The 19,510-nt window shown below is 37.6% G+C and overlaps 1 protein-coding gene across 1 annotated transcript in view; it reads left to right on the top strand.

Annotated features, from left to right (window-relative positions):
* Positions 1–19,510, top strand: part of SCUBE1 (signal peptide, CUB domain and EGF like domain containing 1) — a gene marked incomplete at its 3' end in the record, with an annotated part of 137,165 nt that overhangs the window by 80,702 nt on the left and 36,953 nt on the right. Inside the window, 2 exon segments of the mRNA XM_072400305.1 lie at positions 4,212–4,301; positions 14,136–14,252. Coding sequence (XP_072256406.1) covers positions 4,212–4,301; positions 14,136–14,252 — 207 coding nt within the window.

The following is a 19,510-nucleotide window of genomic DNA, read 5'->3' as shown; positions in this document are numbered from 1 at the left end:
AACACACTGCTCCAGCCAATAGTACTACTGGGCCCCCTCAACAGCTCGACTCTCCACAAAGGTTATGTGCCGCAAATTGCAGAAATCATTGGAAATGTTGTGCCTGGAGTTCAGCTTTATTGAAAGTTTATTTATCATTGTATCTATCAATGTATGCATTTGCTTTTCACCGAGCCAGGCTAACTTTTCTCAGATCTGCTCCTGTAAACTGTTTTTAAGATGACCGTGAAATTGATTTTTCATTATAAAGCAATCCTTTTGTCTTGTGTTTTTCCTTGAGCTGCCAAAACAGAACCTTTTAAAAGGGGAATTGCGCTAAATGGTGTTTAGACTAAATGGGTATTTAAATATACACATCAAGCATTCTGTTTATTGTTAATAATATGGAGTTGTACTTAGGAAAAATAAAGCCGTGCTGTTTTTCTATCATCAATTAATAATGTTTTATATATGTTTACATCCCTATTGTCAATCCTTTTGGAAACCTTATGTCCACCCCCTCTTTTTCTGTTTGGTTGTTGCGGTTCCTTATAGTTTTTTTTTATTTTAAGTTTAAACAAGCTTTTTCTGTGGTTTTAATGTTTATTTTTGAATCCCTTTTTCATTCTGAAAAAACTCTGCTTTCTGGTGATGGTCCCTGATTGCCTGTCTTGTCTTAAAAAAAAAAAAAATAAAATAAAAAAAAATGATGCTGATATCAAACTCACAAAAGAGCCTCGTTTGCAGCCTGATCTAATCTAGAACGTGTCGAATGTGTTCACTCAATCATGTAGTGTTGCAGAGATAGGCAGCTGTCCTCTACACTTCCATGATCCTTCCTCCCTATCTTCTGGGCTTGCGTGGTGCCTATTTTAATGCCCATCTTAAACAGGTGAAATTTGATTTCATGAGGCAGGAGAGCAAAATTATCACCTTTTATAATGTACAGGCTCTTAAAGTATCTTCTCTGACCTGTGTGTGTGGACAGTGTGCCTGTAGGGGACTGTAGAATTTTGGGAATGCTATTTAATGACAACATCTTACTTTACGCACTCTAGGCAAAGTCAGATGTCCTCTGGATGGTTCATTCCGCACCCAGTAAAACTTACCATCTACGTATAACACTTCCCTTTACCTACTTGACCTTTTTTGGACCTGATGCATGGCCGCCTAAAGCTTAGCACCCTATTCTGGAAGGAAAGGGAGGCGGTCAAATGTTCCTCCACTCTTCTCATAACCAGTTACCATGTACCAGGAATTTCTGGTGCTCCACTAATGGTAGCGGGCGAACATGGTGAAGTGGTGTCTGGTCAAGTGAACCCATTACTTTGAGTGGACGAAGTTACAGATTATGTTTAAGGATATTTGGTGGAAAATGTCAATGTCCACTATTCCCTTATGATAGTTTTCATATCTAATTGTTACTTTAAAAGCCGGTACAGTTCAAGTATAAATAAGTTCTAAAGCTGAGGTTCCCTGTCCTGCCTTATTAAATTGATTAAAAAGATGGTGCGATGATTTAAGCATCACAACAAGTCTAAAAACCTGTGCAATGCTAGACAAATTTAACTGTTAGTCTAATACATTTGTCTGTTTGCTCACCTACTTTCCCCTGATTAACTTCAGTAGTGCATGAGACAACTCCCTGCCAACCCACCATATTTTAAAAGTAAGGGCAATCTCTACTTTTTTTTTCTCCACTTTCTTTTAAACTTGTTTTATACTAAGATGACTTGCAAAATTTTAGGCAACTAGTATAGTTTGATAGCATTCATTGTATTTTAATGTCCTTGTCAACTGTGTGGAACTATAAATACAGGAGAAATTATCTCTGGTAGAGTGGAACTTAAGTTGAAGCTAGACAACTGAGTGCCTGTGGCAGGTGCCATAACCTGGACATTGGATTTGAAGATTTGGGTAATTCTGTATCCCACAATATGCTGCAAAAAATGTTAACACACAGCAGTTTACCAGTCCGTAAGGATGGTGACTACATCATTTTTTGTTTTAGCAAGTGATTTGTGTTTTAGGGTGACAGTGTTCACTCCATGCTGATCTCCTGATTTGGACTACAAAAAAAAACTCCCTCTTCCCATGTTCATGTTGGAGGTAAGGGGGTTAGCTGGGAAAGCTCATAAGATTGTTTGGAGATTCAGTCAATATTATGTTAATTTAAAAAAGGATCAACATATATTCTCCTGTACTTGTAGAAATTGCATTTATCCTACAAAAAGGAAATGTATGCAGCCACCATGCCCAGCTGCAAAGCATTGCATTTTTTAGTTTAGATATACCTAAAACCACACCATTAGACTAGCCAAAACCTGAAAGCCTTAACTATCCTATATGCTAGACAAAAGCATAAATAGCTTCTGAAGAACACAACTAATATTGATTAAAGGAAAATGTAGAAAATATTGGTAAACCTTGCTTTGGTTGCAATATGAAATCACATTTACTAACCAAAAACAAAACAAAACTGAGACATAAAAAATACAAGACATCTGTAGATCTTCCAATTTTACTATAAATATAATTGTTCTACATATAAATTACTTAAATGTGTATTTATTATGAACCTTTCCTAGGGTAAGTATAGGGACTGCCATTGCAGATCTCATTTTTGAAAATTCTAATTTTTAGATTGGGACCCTATAGATGGAACATGAAAGGTCATAGGAAAGGTAGTCCATAGCTACAAATTTGTTGGTGGTCAATGACAGTTACAGAGACTTAAGAAAATGCACTCTGCATGGCTGCAAGTGCAGCTTTGAAAGGAAGGGAAAGGTAGTTATGTTTCCCTCAAGAGCTTTGAATACAAGAGACCTGTTCATCTTGCCTTTAAAGGCGACTTGACAGAGCCTGCATTTGTATCCTCTTTAGGTGCAGTGCTATGACTTACCTTCCAATCCCTAGTTCATTCACTGTCACTTGATGAAGGGGGTAACAATACTTGTATCCCATCTTCAACCCCAACCTCCACTGGGAAACGTGGTAGCAGTTAAGGAAGTGGGGCAGTTGAGCAGTGGGGGGAAGCCCTGAAGAAGTGATTTAAAAGTGGTGTAGAGGTTCACTGTCAACTTGCCATGATTTGGCATGGTAACAGAATGTCCGTAAAGGTTTTGACTAGTTGTTGATTGTTAATATTGGAGTACAAATCCTTAGCCTCTTGTACAAGATTCTATAAAAGTGATTTTGACTACCAGTCAAGTATTGTTGAGGAGTTAGGAAGCAGGTAGGACCTAAAAGCCCGGATTGTAATCTTTTCACACTGTGTATTAGCTAAAACATGTGGGTTATAAGCAGGTAGGTCAGAAAGCTTTTAATGTAATTATTTGAACCAGAATCAAGTCAATAGTAATATTTGCAAATCATCTTACTATTAGTGTTCCATTTTTGTGACAAAAAAGTGTAGAGTTGTCCTTTAAGCAAGGCATTGCAATACCTTTAACACTATAGGCCCTCATTTCTCATCAATTACTGTTCATTTTTGTATATTTTCTTCCTTGTCTTTAACAACCTACTGACCCTGAGTTACTCTTGCTAGTTTTATGTATTCCTTACTTTCTGTAGACTATAAGAAGCTTAACATTTCCTTCTCATGTTGCTGTATGCATATTAAAACAAAATTTTAAAACATACTTTTCTTCCTTTTATGCTGCTTCTTCTTGCTTCACTGCATGTCAACCAATTATGAAGATCTTATTTGTTTGCGACATCTGAATGTCTTCTTAAATGTATTCATAGACAACAGGCAACCAGCACTGCCCAATTGATCTTCCCTCCTTTTCTCTTTTTTTTTTGTCCTGGTTGGTTTAAGTGCATGCTGTGTGTGCCTTTAATTTTATTTCCTGTGTCACGTTATTAAAGGTCTCATCTTTTAATGTTACATAATCTTCCATCACCGGACTTTGCTACTCACACCGTGGTTTCACTCTTGGTTTCTGAGAAACTAGATGTCTTTATTTCTATCCACTGTCTTGTGTGTCAATTAATAGGTTTGTTTTTGTGTGTATAACTCCATCCATATTTCTGCAGCCACTAATAATATCTCTGGTGGGCTTTGGCAAGGTGGGTGGGAGGGGATTAACACTCTTGTTAAATAGTTTTCATACCTTCACTGCTGGCTTTTTGTAGGCTACAGTTGTGCACATTGCCAAGAAGCTTTGGTTAGTAGATTCGGGCTTTTTCATTAACCAAATGCTCCATGTTTTTCCTTAATTGTGTTTTAGAAAAGGATGAGGCTGCAATTGAGAGTTCTGAGTACAATTCCACGTCAGTAACTGATGTGGACAAGCGGGTGAAACGGCGACTCCTTATGGGTAAAATTTTTCTTCCACTTATCTGCTTATACAAACATTTGTGATCTGTGTGTGTGTGTGTGTGACTGTGTACCTAACATCAGAGAAGCAATATAAAAGTAGCGTGTGTTTTAGACAGAGCTATCTTTAATAATTGTATTATAACCTCCTTTTTTTCCAGGGTCAAGTTTTTTAAGATTGGAACTTTGTTCCTCTAAAACTTAGTTGCATATGTCTTTTGGGGAGGGGGGTTTAAGGGACATTTAATCCTTGGACAGCATTATTGGGTAAGTCTATTCAATAGGAAAACTTTTAGGTGGGCCCAGACACATTGATTGCTTACCACCTGTTAAATGGATTCGGAGTTGCACTGTACAGTCATGTGAAAAAAAAAATTTAATCCCCTCCTATTGTAAGGTTTTGTGTATGAAGACATTGAAAAAAAAATTCTCATCCTTCGCAGGTCTTACGGCTAAGTAAATACAGCCTCAGATAAACAACAGTTGTTGCCATTCCTCCTAGGCATGAACATACCAGCAAATTCTCCCCAAGGCCAGATCAAGCTCCAAGATTGGGCCTGATTTATTAAAGCTCTCCAAGGTTGAAAAGGATACACTTTCATCAGTGAAGCTGGGTGATGCAGTAAACCTTGAATGGATCTAGTCCAGGATTCAAAACGTTTGCTAGCGAATAGCAAATGACTTTGAAGAAATCTATTCCAGGTTTACTAGATCACCCAGCTTCGCTAATGAAAGTGTATCCTCTCCAGCCTTGGAGAGCTTTAATAAATCAGGCCCATTGTGATCTTTTGGGTCATTGATTACCAGATCTAAGAGGTAACAGATGGTTAGTGGATCAGCTCCTAATTCTGAGTGAAGGAATGTTTCTCCCCAATGCTTGGGAACAATGTTCATAAAAAAGTTTGTGGCAGGAAATCAAAGTGAAAACCATTTCGAAGATTTGGGTATAGCCACTTATGCTGCTGAAAACAATAGGCAAATATTTTTTGATGGGTTTGGCTATTTTGGCATTGTAAGAGTGCTTTAGACAAATTAATGCCTGCTAGGCAGTTAACAAAACTGTAAATGCAAAATCTCAAATCATGTACATTTTATATTATAAAAGGTGATTTTTTAAGTAGTTACCTGGCTGCATGCTTCCTGAACTGGAATTTTAATGCTGTGGCTCCAAAGGGATTGGACATTTTTACCCACATAAGTGGAAAAACTCTTGCATCTGGAAGGAATATTTGTACACCAGAAAAGTTAAACAGTGATAGCTATTCAGTGGAAAAATAGCGGGAAGAATTGCAGTTTTCCTCAATGGGTTCTGGCCAGCTCCCTTTTTAGAGTGTTTATTTGAACACGCGTACCAAGAATTTTGCTTTGACGTTGCTGTGATTCACCAGCTTAGGAATCTCGAAGAGTTGGGTCCTCCCAGGAAGCTTATGACTGTCTTTTTTCCATTTATAATGGTCAAATGATCTTGTAGCAAGTCATAGATTCCTAGTCATTGTCATTCTTTCATTAAAGTACTAGGAAACAGCAATATGGTGTACCAGCAGATTATAATCCTTCAACCCTCAGTAACTCATTGGCAGAACTAGAATAATGGAAGATTTATTTAGAATGGGCCTAAACTAAATTTGTTTTATAACGAGTTATAAAGTTTATTTTGAGTTATAACGAATATGTTTCCGTTACGCAGTATGTCGAAAATGTTACTTTTTTTTTTATTCCTCCTGAAAAAGAACGCACGTATGTGCTCGGTTATTCGGTGGCTTTTACCTTCAGTTTCTTCAGACTGGGACATTCTCCTCCAAACCTTTTGACAATAAATTTGTATTTCAAATATGTTTTGTGCCTCTAGATGCCACACAGCCACAACACAAAATGGATCATCCCATGTACTTAATCAGTTTAAGAACTATTTTACTTTTTTACCAAAGTTTCCATTTTCTTTTGAACTTTACCATTGTTGCCAAAGAGCTCAATCTGGGTATCATTTAATGGAAGCACTCAAACTCAGCTCTGGCTTACCTTGGTGTTCTTGTGCATACAGGCAGATTTTAGTGATAAGATCATAGGTAAGGTTTCTTTCTCAGACTTTAGGATGCTGATTGTTTTTGTGTATACCACTGTGTGCAAGTGCACCTCAATGACTGGATTCAGCGGTTTCATTTTGCGTACTTCATAAGTCTACCAACTGTTTTAGCCTTTCAGATTCTTTGCTGGCTTCAGCAAGTCCCTTTAGCTCTGGTTTCTTCAGATTGTAGATAGTAGAAACTGAAAGCAGGAAGCATTAAATGTATTTTTATAGCCTCCTCTGCTTTGTAGCAGGCATTTATCTTAATTTTCAGAATTTAACTCAGCTGCTGGGTGTAACCACAACACTTTGAGATTGTTTAAGGGTCCTTCTGCACTTCTGCAAATGGACTTTTTAATGCAAATACACCCCCCCCCCTGTTTTTTAGCGTGTGGTTTACATTTGTGTATTGTGGTACACTAAATCACAGGTCTGAGATAATATAAGATATTAAATGCTGTGAATCCCTTGACAGCAGAATCTAGTATATTTTTTTCTGAAACCCATTGCTTGCTGTACGCTTCAGTGTTCATAAAACATTTACCCCCCCCCCCCCCCCAAGAAAATACCAAAAGCTACATAGTTTTTTTCTACTGTATATTTTTATTAATTATGTGTTTTCACTTGAACTCACTTTTGATTGTGGTTTATTGATGAACTTGCATTAAACAGTCTGTGTTGCTTTTTCTTTCTACTTCTTCATCCCCTGCAAGCCATAAACTTCGTTTCACCTCTCTGGCAAACTCTTGCAGCATGCCAAGCACTAATGGCCCTGAGTATTGTTCCATTTGCAAGTCATTAATATCGGCTGTGCTCTGTGGACTGTCACATTTAAAAGCCACCGTCTTTATTTATGAAATTCTGAAAGGCATCTGCTTCTGATTAGTGAAAATAAAATCTTTTAATGAGCGTGTTGCTGCAGCATTTCTTGTCTGGGTTGTTTAACCTTTGCTGCTTTTTTTTCTTTGGGCCTTTCGTGTCCTGTCTGGGGCAGTTGACTTTTTCTTTGTTAGAATATTATAACTCTTACATACAAAATATCTGAAAATAATCTCAGGCTGTCTGGGCCTGCATTGCATATTGTGCTAATGAATTGGCTGAAGGCAAAGCAATGGGTTCACAAAAATGCCAACCCCCAAATGGCTTTTCCTTACCAACTCTTCCTCTTTACTGTCACTACTCTTACTTTGGAAGTTGACCTAAATACTTTTTTTTTTCTTATATCAATATGAGAGCTTGGATGGCATTGTCAAATTGATAGATTTACTTTGAAGAACCCCACCTGTGCAAATACCTCCCACCACGACTACATACACACTTATGTTTCCCACTGCTTTTATGTCGTATGAGAGAAGGAAAAATACAAAATGGGGGTAGACATGATTTAATGGCTACTCAAAATGTAGACACCTGTGAATATTAGGAGGGAGGAGGTGATTAACCTTGTGTAAGTTCCAACATTATCTAAGCGGGGGGGGGGCGAACTCTGGCCCGGCGGGGGCCAAATTTGGCCCCCCAACAGCCTTTTTTTATGAACTGCCGCTGGCCTGCCGCTGCATTGAAATAGTGCCGCTACTACAGCGGGCTCTCTGCCTATGCGTGGCATCACATTGAACTGTTTTATAGACGCAAATAATGCTGGCACTATTTCAATGAAGAGGGAGTTTCAGCAGCGGGCCACTCATAAGATTTAGCTCCGCATTGGCCGCGTTTGGCATTTCCAGCACTCCCCCTCAGCTTTACTTTTAATTGCTACTGCAAGGCATGAACTTGAATGGTTGGATTTTCATAAAAGAATATTGTTATTGTTAGCCTATGCAAAAAGGTTACCATTGAAATTTAACTCAGAAGGCTTTAAATAGAGAAAGAGGCATAAGATTTTTTCTTAAACAAAATATTTTTTTTTTTTTATGTCTCTTTAAAATATGCTTGTTCCAGAAGATTGAATGTGAAGCAAAACCTCTTTGTTTCCATATGAAAGGGGTTTATACCTAAAAGAGGGAAAAACTTCCTCAATTTTTAAAATAAATTTCAAGGTTGTCCTGCGACTGTCTAAGTTTTTAATTTTGGCCCTCTGTGTATTTGAGTTTGACACCGCTGATCTAAGCAGAGTTTAATGCTTTTGCCTCCCAGTACTTATGAAGCAATGTAGTCGCTGGGGAACACAATGATGGTGAGGAACAGTGGATGGAGGCTTTGATCTCTCCATCAGTCCATATTTATGAGATATATTGGTCTGTAATAGATCAATATTCTGTTTTTGTATGTAAAAAAAAAGTATAAGCATTTGCTGTGCGTGTAATATATTTGTTATAGGCAGGGTTAAAAAAAAAGTTCGTTTTGGAAATATCACAAGAATATGTTATCAACTTCCTGTTTTTCCTTACATCCTGTTGAGGAAAAAACCTGTTTAAAGATCTCAGTAGCTCAAGCCTAAATTTAAACAAAATTTAAATGTGACTGTCACCTTCCCTTCCCCCACTCAATCTGAAAACCATATGCAGCTGTGCAGTCTTGGAGCACAATACAAATTCTACATTTTCACCTGACGTTTTGTATCCACAGATTTTGTGTATTTTGTTTCATGTGCCAACATGAATAAAAATGACCTACTTTTTAGGGGTTTTAAAACTAATACCAAAAAAAAAGGTTAGGTGGGAGAGTTGGAGATACTAAACCCTTTCCTATGCAGGGCAAAGTGGCAGAATTTCTGCAAGGTACCAACAAACCCTATACTCACCTGACTCGTATCTCCTTCTTTTAGAGTGTTGTCCAAAGCCAGGAGAAAGGGTGTTGTCTTTCCCCTATACCCAGATGTGGTGGGTATTCTCACTGGCTTTAGTAGTAAGAAGATGTCTCTAAGTCCTTAAGTTTTCCTGACCATTACCCATTTCTTGCCCTAATATCGCAAGGACAGGATATGAGGGAAAATCTGCCTGATGGGGTCACAGACAGGGAAGGCAAAAACTACAGATTTTTGTCACTGTAACAAAATAGCTGAATTTAGACTTAAACTATTTGAAAGTACAAGTAATATCTCATGCCGAAGTTACATTATGTAGAATGTCAGTTCAGAGGATAGAATTACAAAAATAATCCATGTGCCTTCAGAGACTGTATTATTGCTCTTAACCAAAGATAAATAAATGGCATGTTAGTTCAGCTTCCATTACAGAAGTCAAACGGATTGTTAGGTCCTATTTACCGAGAGGACTTTCTCATGGAGTATTTTTTTTTCAGACAAAACTCTGTGTTTACTCTCCTGAAAATTCTGTGACTTGTCATCTTTGATGTCCTCCCTTTATTGTTGGTTCCAGTTTGAAAAGGATTAAAGGAATGTCTTCTATCCTTTCCACAGATGTAATTTGCGCTCACCCTCCTTCAATAAGTGCCTTGTCATGTTCCCAGATCAAGCTGGCCACCCCCTCCGGCCATGTTGGGGATTTCAAAAATGAACTTCTGTGCGGTTAATGTTTTGCTTTCAGGTCACTGCTTTATTTTGCGGCTATTGATGTGGAGGCGATTAGGATGTAAAGATGTTTGTACAGCAAGGTAGGATGGAATGAAGCGTTCAAACAACCTGCGGGGAAAGTCATGAAAACAATTTGTACAATGAAATTGTCTATTTCCCTTTTTAACAAGTTGTTCTAGAAGGCTGCAGTTGTTCTTCCTCAAAGGATTGTTGACTCGGGAGGCATGCACTGTTTTCAAGGGAAAATGTAGCCTATTGATGGGGAAAGCAAACTATATTTTTGGCTCTAACAAAGCATAACTTTTTCAGCATTTGTATTGATTTAACCCCATTTTTATACCTAGGGCTAAACCTACATAATTAGGCATGTTTGAAAATGTCTGGTTATGTAGGGGTAAAGGCTAGCTATGTATTAGAGCCAACAAGTATTGGTGGCAGCACTAAAATGTTCACATAAAATAACTTATTTTGTCTGAAAATAAATAAAAAAAAAATGTATTTTTTCCTCAGTTATCTTAATGTAAGATTTATCTTCTAACCCATGTAATTGTGATTTGCAGGAAAAAATATTTGTAGTCTGATCAAAAGAGCAGGTTAGTGAATAATAATATATCCAGAAAAACAAAAAATAGTAATAAAAAAGTACTCAACCCATCTAATGCCTGTAAAAAAAAAAAAAAATGGGAGGGGGACAGAAGGTAATATTTGAACTTGTAGCCCCTCTGTGTCTGAGAGTCTGTGGTGAAATTTTAACCCTTCCCATTCCCAAAATATTTTGCTTCCAGCTTTAAAGGATATCTAAACCACATAGCACTGTATTATATGTTACCACTTACCAGTCTTTTTAGAGGTGGTGGCTGCATTTGTTTTAGTTTTCTGTATTTTTATTTTTTGTTGATCCTGCCAGTAAAACCCTTTATAGCCAGGGTGACAACCCTCACACACTGTTGTGTATCAGTGGAAGAGCCAAATCCTAGCCTACTCGCATAATTTATACATCAGACAGCTCCCTGACTCCCTCCTTTCTATTATATAAAGATCCAGAAAATTTGGCAACAGGTATTTTTCTGCATAACAAATGTCACCCACCCCATATCCAAGGACTGATACTCTGTAATGTATTACGTTTTTATGTTTGGTATAAGCACACTTTAATCCTCCAGGAGCATACTGAAAGTGGGCACAGCCTCGTTTTGTTTTGTTCACATACATTTAATGTGACAAACTTCTATTAGTTATTGAATTGTTGAAAATGTAATAGATAGATTAACAGATTTTAAAGTCACTATGACCACAAAAGCTGAAGTGATGCCCATACAGACTTATGTGTAGCACGGCCTCACAATTGGGAAAATGTATTTATTTTTGTAGAAATGTGCTCTCATGTGATTTTCCAATTAAAAGCTGTCTTTACCCAATCAAGGCTCATGAATCTAATATTTTCTTTTCACCTTTTTTATTTTCGTTTGCTAAATCCCTGTGAAGGGAAACACAAAACATGGCCTCTTTCAGACTATTTGTGCTAAGTAACTGACCCTTGCCCTATACAACCAGTCAGCCATGACATGGGAAAGTAAGTCTGGTGTGTCTCTCCCACTTTCTGGACACTATCCAGGAACAGGACTATCCCTGTCCCAGAAATGTATTCAATAATGTCCATGAAAGGGTTAAAATGTAGCATAGATCTCATCTCCCATCATGTCATGGGGAATCTGAAGTTTGGACACATCTTGAAGCTGGGTGTTAGGAGCTCCTTTATTAGTATTCCTTTCTGTGTCTTTTAAGCTAACAATGGTCCTGAACATTTAAAAGATTTTACCCTTCTTTTTTTTTTTTTGAATGAGTGAGCCAATAATGTGTCCTATGGTATTTAGAGGTATGTGGCTCAGCTTCTTAACCTCCCGGTAAATGTGGTGAACGTGACTTGTAGGAGAGAATTGTAGCTTTTGGAGCAGTCTGCAAAATAGCAGTTAGAAAAGGATTTGAAACCCTTGTTCTGTTGCTAATATTTCCTTCTACTCTCCACAGAATACACATGAATGTTTCCAAACTTTTTTTTTTCTTGTCTCAAATGTGACCCACATTTATATGTTGATGCAGCAGGCTTTTTTTATCAAGTTTTTTGTGATATCTGTGGGCAATTATCTAGACTTTGTCAGATCAGAGTCTGAAAGATGTAGGTACTACCACCCAAGACAAATGCTGTCTATTTTTGGAATTAAGGCTGTATAAGCCTTGCTAAACATATTAAACTAAACCCCAAACCAATGGTTAAATACACACATAGGATCATACAAAACATCAATTTTATCTGCTGCTGCATTGGTTCTCTCCATGTAATCCTGAGATTTACAAAGCTCTGCTCTATAGTACAGCTCTATCTGCCAAAACGTGTACACTTAAATCCGGCAAACAAAAAGACAGTTTTCATTAATGTCCCCCATTGATCCTATCTCTAAGAACTAAAAAAAAAATATATATATATATATATATATATATATATATATATATATATATATATATATATAATGGTGCTCCCTTAGCTTAGTATAGGTTGATCGCTTTCAGACACTGAGTGAAACCTAATACAAACTTCACTTCTCTGTCTCATTGGACCTGACTTATTAAAGCTCTTTATAAGACTGGAGAGGATACACTTTCATCAGTAAACCTGGGTGATCCAAAAAAAACCTGGAATGGATCTGGTCCAGGATTAAAAACATTTGCTAACAAATAGTAAATGACTTTTAACAAATCTATTCCAGGTTTGCTAGATTACCCAGGTTCACCAAACAAAGTGTATCCTCTCCAGCCTTGGAGGGCTTTAATAAATCAGGCCCATTTTTTTATGTGTGAATGTATTGATATAAGCTTTGGGAAGCCTGGAAAATGTGAAAATGAGCCAAAAGGGCGTTAAACTCGTATAAAAAAAGGTTTCAAATTATATATAAATCGTATAAAATTCAAGGTTTCAAAATTTCGGGACTTGAGATGGTGACTGCAAGTAATAGAGACATAACTTATAAACTAAAGTGGAATTACAACCCGACATAACATTGAATAAAAACCTGTTTTTCAAACTGCTTATTTGACCATATGTTATTTTACCTGCCGTTTCTAGTAATGTATCTTCTCATATCTTCGTAGTACAGTTAGTCCTGATAGCAGTCATTAAGCACAATTGTTTTATAGCCCATTTAGTGGTAAAGCTGTATGTAGAAAAAATTATTGTCTACAGTTTTTGTCATATTCTGGTTTGTTTTCTTGGCAATCAGAAGCTTATCTATTGCTGTGTGTACATCAAAGAAACATTATTCTCACAATGGGGAGCTTATGGTTAAGGATTACGGCTTGGGGTCTATTAGAAAGTAAAACTAATTCAGTTAAACTATTTTTAGGTACTTGTTATAAAGCTGATCTGAGAACAACTCTTATACTACACCTGCACCTCACCCCCCTGACTAACTGCTGGGAAGAAAAAAAAAATATATTAACCCTATTTTTACTCGCCTATAGCCATGGCTATGTGACACCTAAGCCCTGGCTTCTTACTTTTGGTTGGATCCTTCCTTGGATGTCCACATCACTGCCTGTCTGATACATTTTCCTGACACAGAAGCAGCACTGTGAAGGGACTTGGACAATGGATTTAGGTGAATATTTCTACCTTCCTAAGGTAAAACCAGATTTCATGCTATACATTTTGATCCGGTACATTTTGAGTTTTTCCTTGGAATGGGCATTAAATCGGAGTCTGTTGCTAGAAATAGTAATAATGTGATAAATTTGTTACCTAAATCCTAGGTAACCTAAAGGTGTTCTTACTGTTAGGAGGTAGCAGATGTAGCCAATGATAGAACTGGTTGCTGAACTGACTTGGGGTCTCTGTTTGCTGTGGAGGGCCTGGAGTATACTTTGCAGAAACTTTGTCTTATCCATAACACGAAGTTCACTTTTTTGTATTAATAAAACTGCTTTGATGAATGGACAGATGAGGAAATATGGAAAAACCAGAACACAAATGCACCCTGTAGTGGTGTGTGGGCTGCATTCTTTCATCAGTTCACATATCCCTGTCTGACTTTGGCACATGACAAACCAACATTTGTTTTGATATTGTGTTTTACTATATGTCTAATTGTGTTCCTGTTGAATGTCTCCTGTATTAAAAATTTCCAGATCTTTAAAATACCAGACTTGAGTGTTTGAGCAGTATGTGTCAGTGGGTTCTGTCTGTTAGTATGTAGTGGCTGGCTGTGTTGTAGACAATGGAGTCACTCTTTGTTTTATACCCCCAGAAACTTGTGCTGTAAATAATGGAGGATGTGACCGCACCTGCAAGGATACTGCCACAGGAGTTCGCTGCAGCTGCCCTGTAGGATTTACCTTACAGTCTGACCAAAAGACTTGCAAAGGTCAGTATGACTGTAATAATATGTTTATCACTTTTGCTGACAGGTTAAAATCTAATGTTTGTCCGTGTGGGCTTGAATGTGTACAGAAGCCTGCAAGTAGCTGTGTACACAAAACAGGGTCCACAGGGGTTCTGTCTACTCCACAGGAGTCAACAGGTGTTACACCTCCCCTAAATATTATCCTTAATTCCACAGCAATGTTTAGATTTAGGCAATTACATAAAGAGATTTCTTTACTGTATTAAAGGTCTAAATGTAGCTACAGAAAAGCTGAATGAGGCAACAGGCACTGAATGAAATAGTAAACCTAATAATGCACATTAGCAATCAACCCCAAACCATTACCCTGCTTTGAGCATAGAAACATATTTTACTCAATCAATTTCTGCTCAGTACCTGCTGATTGGTTTATCTTGTCTTCTTCAGGATGGATGGTTCTAAGTTAGGGAGACAAATGCGGCTCATTCAGTCCCTATTTCTCTCTAAATCTTCTCATCATCTTTTTAACACAGAAAAGTTGTGTTAAAAAGAAAATGAGAAGATTGTGACTAGGTCAAGACTGAATGCAAGTGCAATTATTTCTCGATTGTAGCTATTCATATTTTCTACTAAAATCAACAAAAGCCCTATTGTAATACAACAGATGACTATAGTTTGTGGGTGGCTGTGTGTCTGCCCTAGGGGAGTCTGCAGGTGGGTGGCTGCGTGTCCGCAGGTGGGTGGCTGTGTGCGTGCCTGCCCTAAGGGAATCCGCAGGTGGGTGGCTGTGTGCGTGCCTGCCCTAAGGGAGTCCGCAGGTCGGTGGCTGCATGTCTGCCCTACGGGAATCCACAGGTGGGTGGCTGCGTGCCTAGACGGTGTGTATAATACTGTTCCAGAGACAACCACACTTGGAGGGTATAATACTGTAGCGAAGACCACAGGTGGTTGAATGCAGTAGGTGTGTATTGTTCAGGAGTCTGCAGACATAACTTGCAAAGAAGGCTCGGGACTGTTTATGTACCCTGTTTATGTACCCTGTGGACACTTTGTGTCCTAGTGGTTTGTGTACTGTTCAGTAGACTCAGAAATGTGTATTTACTGTGGAAACTCCAGACATCATTCACTCCCTTTCTGACTTTTGTGTAATTTCTGAATTTTGTGCTTTAAATAGTAAAACAGTGAGTGAGCAGCAGGAAGTGTGTGGCTTTTCCTTCATCCTCCTCGGGCTCCAAGCAGACGTCTGAGGAGATTTATTGAGGTGACAGTGGGGTCCTGTTTGTGTGTTTGTTTGTTCCATCTTGTGCTAAAGGTGGATAAAGCCTTCACACATTGCTAATTAAAAGGAAAACCACACACAAATATTTAGTAGACTTCTAGTGACTCTGGGAGGCTAGAAAAGCAATTAAACCCTGCAAGATAAAGAAATGGTGAAAACTGTGGTGGCTGCCTCTATGTAATCAGACTCTGCTGTTAAATGTAGAAAATTCTCCTTGTTTTCCAGTCCATGCATTACTTGCATATGTAGTCTGGAATATGTATTTATCAGGCTGTTGACAAAGGCCAAGTCTGTCCTATTTTAAGAAGACTTCTATCTGATCAGAAACATTCTGTATATATAGCCACTAATAGGAGAACCATTCAGCCTATTTGTATCAGTTACCTTGTGAGTTAAAGCTGAACACAAATTCTGACAGGTTTAAATTTTGGTCTGTGACTCCTTTGGTGACATTTTTCTTAAATCTTGTCCCTGTGCTAACTAGACAAGATATAGGGGGAAGTAGCTGGAGGGAATGCAGAGATCTCTTATCACTTTCTGTTCTGGGACACAGACAGCAATATAAAATGTAGTTGGTCTACCCAGTATACATTTTATACAGAAATGCAACTCTGTCATGGTTTGAGGGTTTACAGTTTTACATCTTCCTAAAAAATGCAAATCTTTCATAATACTGCTGGAAACTCTCAAAATTTACATTTGAGTATGCCTCAGGTTTTTTCCACCTTGCGGTATTAAGCAGGGCCAGTTTGTTGGAGATGTCCAAGCTTTACATGCCAAGGTCATAGTCTGCTTCCAGTGTGTCTGTGAGTAGTCATTAACGTACCCTCATTCTTTTACATTTATATGGCACCAGAATGGGTGATTGAGGAAACTCACACCCTAAAATGACCATGTGTAGTATTTAAAGAACTGGAACTGCCTGCTGTACTAGAATAAACAAAGGAAGAAAATTAAATTCACAAAGATAACACTAGGATTAACATATAAAGTTTAAAAAAAGTGACCAGTATTTTAATTCCATTCACTAAATTGGAGAGCCTTATACTAGTGCAAAAGCTTTGTGAATTGATAAATTACATGCTGGGATTTGTAGTTCCAGAGCAGCTGGATGCCTAATGGAAGGCCATCAGTTCTTTAAAGTTTTATTTTACTTAACATCATCTTTCCTACATTCTATTGCCACAATGCTGCACTGATCACTGGCCAGAATGATGTTAAAGCAAAATGATGATTCCCAGTACTAATAGGTGTGAGGTAATGATGTGACATTTTTTACCCCCTCCTCATTTCTCTAAGGATGCAGATTTTAGTATTTGAGAGTCCAATTGCCTGGCCTTAGAACGGTCACATTGAAGGTGAGCAGATTGAAATGAATATTACACAGGTCTTTTCACCTTGTTGGAGTGTGTGAACAGGTAGAGGGACATCAGGGTATACCACGTTAGTAATTAAGTGACCCTGTTGTTTTGCTTTGCTTGACCATAGGCTCACATTAAATAGGCAATGCAGAATACAGCTGCAAATATGTAATGGGTAGGAAATCTAAAAATTTGAAATTTATTCCAAAACCACAGACACCCTGCAATGACAACAGTAGCTGCATAACCAACGACAGAAGCGTTCAGAGCCTTGCCGACTCTAATCGTCTTTCTATGTGTTTGACCCCGTGCATGGATAGATTTCATAATACCTAGCGGATGAAGCAGAAGAAAGCACATTGCTTTTATTACTTGGAAGAGTCCCCTTTTCCTCGCTGTGAAATCCTTGTTAATCTTCTGGCTCATTGTTTGACTAGAGGGGTGATATCCAGGGCTTACGCTAGGCAAACATGTCTTGAGCCTACTGTCTCACTGCCATGGTTACCGGGAAGGGCTCTGCTAGGGCACGGGAGAAATATAACATACGTGTGCGAACACTGACGCGTTCATGGCAATCTTTGCACACTTTGTGCTTAGACTTCATATCATTGATTCACTTTTCGAATAATACAGAGTGGCAATTTTTAAAAAAATTAAACCCATGTTCTAAGCAACAGCCATGATATTAATTAAAGGAAAAAACAGTTTGCAGTAGTCCTAAACATCTTGCTATTGATAACTGCTCATTACTGGTTGTTACTTCCTGTCTCAAGAGATATAACAGGAATTAAGAGGAGATTACTGTCAAGTGAGGGAAAGTATCCCTTACACTCATCAGAACATTGGACCCATTGGAAAATTTCTCATCTTATGTTCCCTGACAGTGCAAAAACGGTGGATTTCCATGAATTTCTATACTGGGGGTCCCTAAAACCTATAGATACAAGGATCTAATGAGTCCTTTCTGCAAAATGAATGTAAAATATTACAATAAAGCAATAAAATTATGTACCAATAGTGGAGCATTTCAATAAACTTGTGGCAGCCACCCCTGTTCAGTGTTGTTGTCGTCTGTATTATGAAAGTCTAAGGACTGGACCCATAGGGCCTGATTTATTAAAACTTGCCAAGGCTAGAGAGGATACGCTTTCAACAGTGAAGCTGGGTGATCCAGCAAACCTGGAATGGATTTTAAACAAGTCATTTGCTATTTGTTAGCAAATGTTTTTAATCCTCGACCAGATCCATTCCAGGTTTGCCAGATCACCCAGCTTCACTGATGAAAGTGTATCCTCTCCAGCCTTGGAGAGCTTTAATAAATCAGGCCCAAAGACTCAGAAATACAGGTAGTATTCACCTTTGAATTCTCTGATTGCTTTAATGTAAAGTGAATCCTGGTGGACCTTGTGAGCCGCCCTGGTTACCTATATGTCTTGTATATTCTGAAAACAAGTTAAAACATGGCATCCTATAGGACATTTTTTGCTAACCTTTGCATGTTACAGATCTTCCTGATACATTCTCCAAAATAAATAAAAAATAAAAAATAAATCGGGCATGGTGAGCAGACTCAGCACAGAGATCCTACAAACAGAAATCCCTGGCAGGTGGTTTTTCCTGGTTAGGTGCACTGACCTAGAATTGTTATCATCAAGTTAAATAAATATATATATATATATCATAGTCACAAAGGATCATAAAAAACAAAAAAAAAATAAATTTTGGACATTTTATTACATTTTTCTTTATATACCACATTCCCTTTTTTTATTTTATTTATTTATTTATTTATTTATGTAGGATTGTAAAACCTTCATTATCAGAAAAAGAAAAGCAAGGCTCTGTTACTTTGGATGCAACTAATAAAATAACCAAAAAACAACCTTTAATTTTTGTTATGATTGATCTCATGTTCTGAAATATTGGAATAATAATGATTTTATTATGTAACCTGTTTGTTATGCAAATTTATTTTAATATTGGCTTAAAAGTTTTCAAAAATAGTAATTCTTTAGGTAGAGTGCCCAAGGGTAAGACTCCCTATCATGTTTTTCATGCTGTCTGTTTGGTCAATGTCACAGAAAAAATAGTAATAGGATGTCCTAAACTTTGAAATATTATTAATAAACAGAATTTATATAGCACCAACATGTTATGCAGTGCTGTACATTAAACAGGATACCCACTCAATTTGAAGATATGTACCGTATTGACATCCTAAACATTCTCTGTAAATGTTTTCCTTTGTGTTTTTGGGTATGTTACAAACTTTACTTGCCAAAACAAAAATACTGTCTTCTTTATGCTTTTGATTAATGGTTAGTCCAAAAATCTATTTTCACTGGAACATGTGAGGGTAAATTATTTCAATGATAAAATAATAAAAAAAAATTACTCTGTAAAAGAAAACAGCTTGTAATTCGGTTTTCTGGAGTAGGGACTCGAATATTCTGTCTTGAAGATCTAAGCATGTCAGTGGTATTTGACACTTCTAGATGCAGTTAGCTCCATAAACATTTGGGACAGAGACAACTTTTTTCTAATTTTGGTTCTGTACATTACCACATCTATTTTTAAATCAAACAACTCAGATGCGGTTGAACTGCAGACTTTCAGCTTTAAATCAGTGGGTTGAACAA

Source organism: Pyxicephalus adspersus, chromosome 2 (assembly GCF_032062135.1).
Source record: "Pyxicephalus adspersus chromosome 2, UCB_Pads_2.0, whole genome shotgun sequence".
NCBI lineage: Eukaryota > Metazoa > Chordata > Amphibia > Anura > Pyxicephalidae > Pyxicephalus > Pyxicephalus adspersus.
This window is presented reverse-complemented; position numbering and strand designations above follow the sequence as displayed.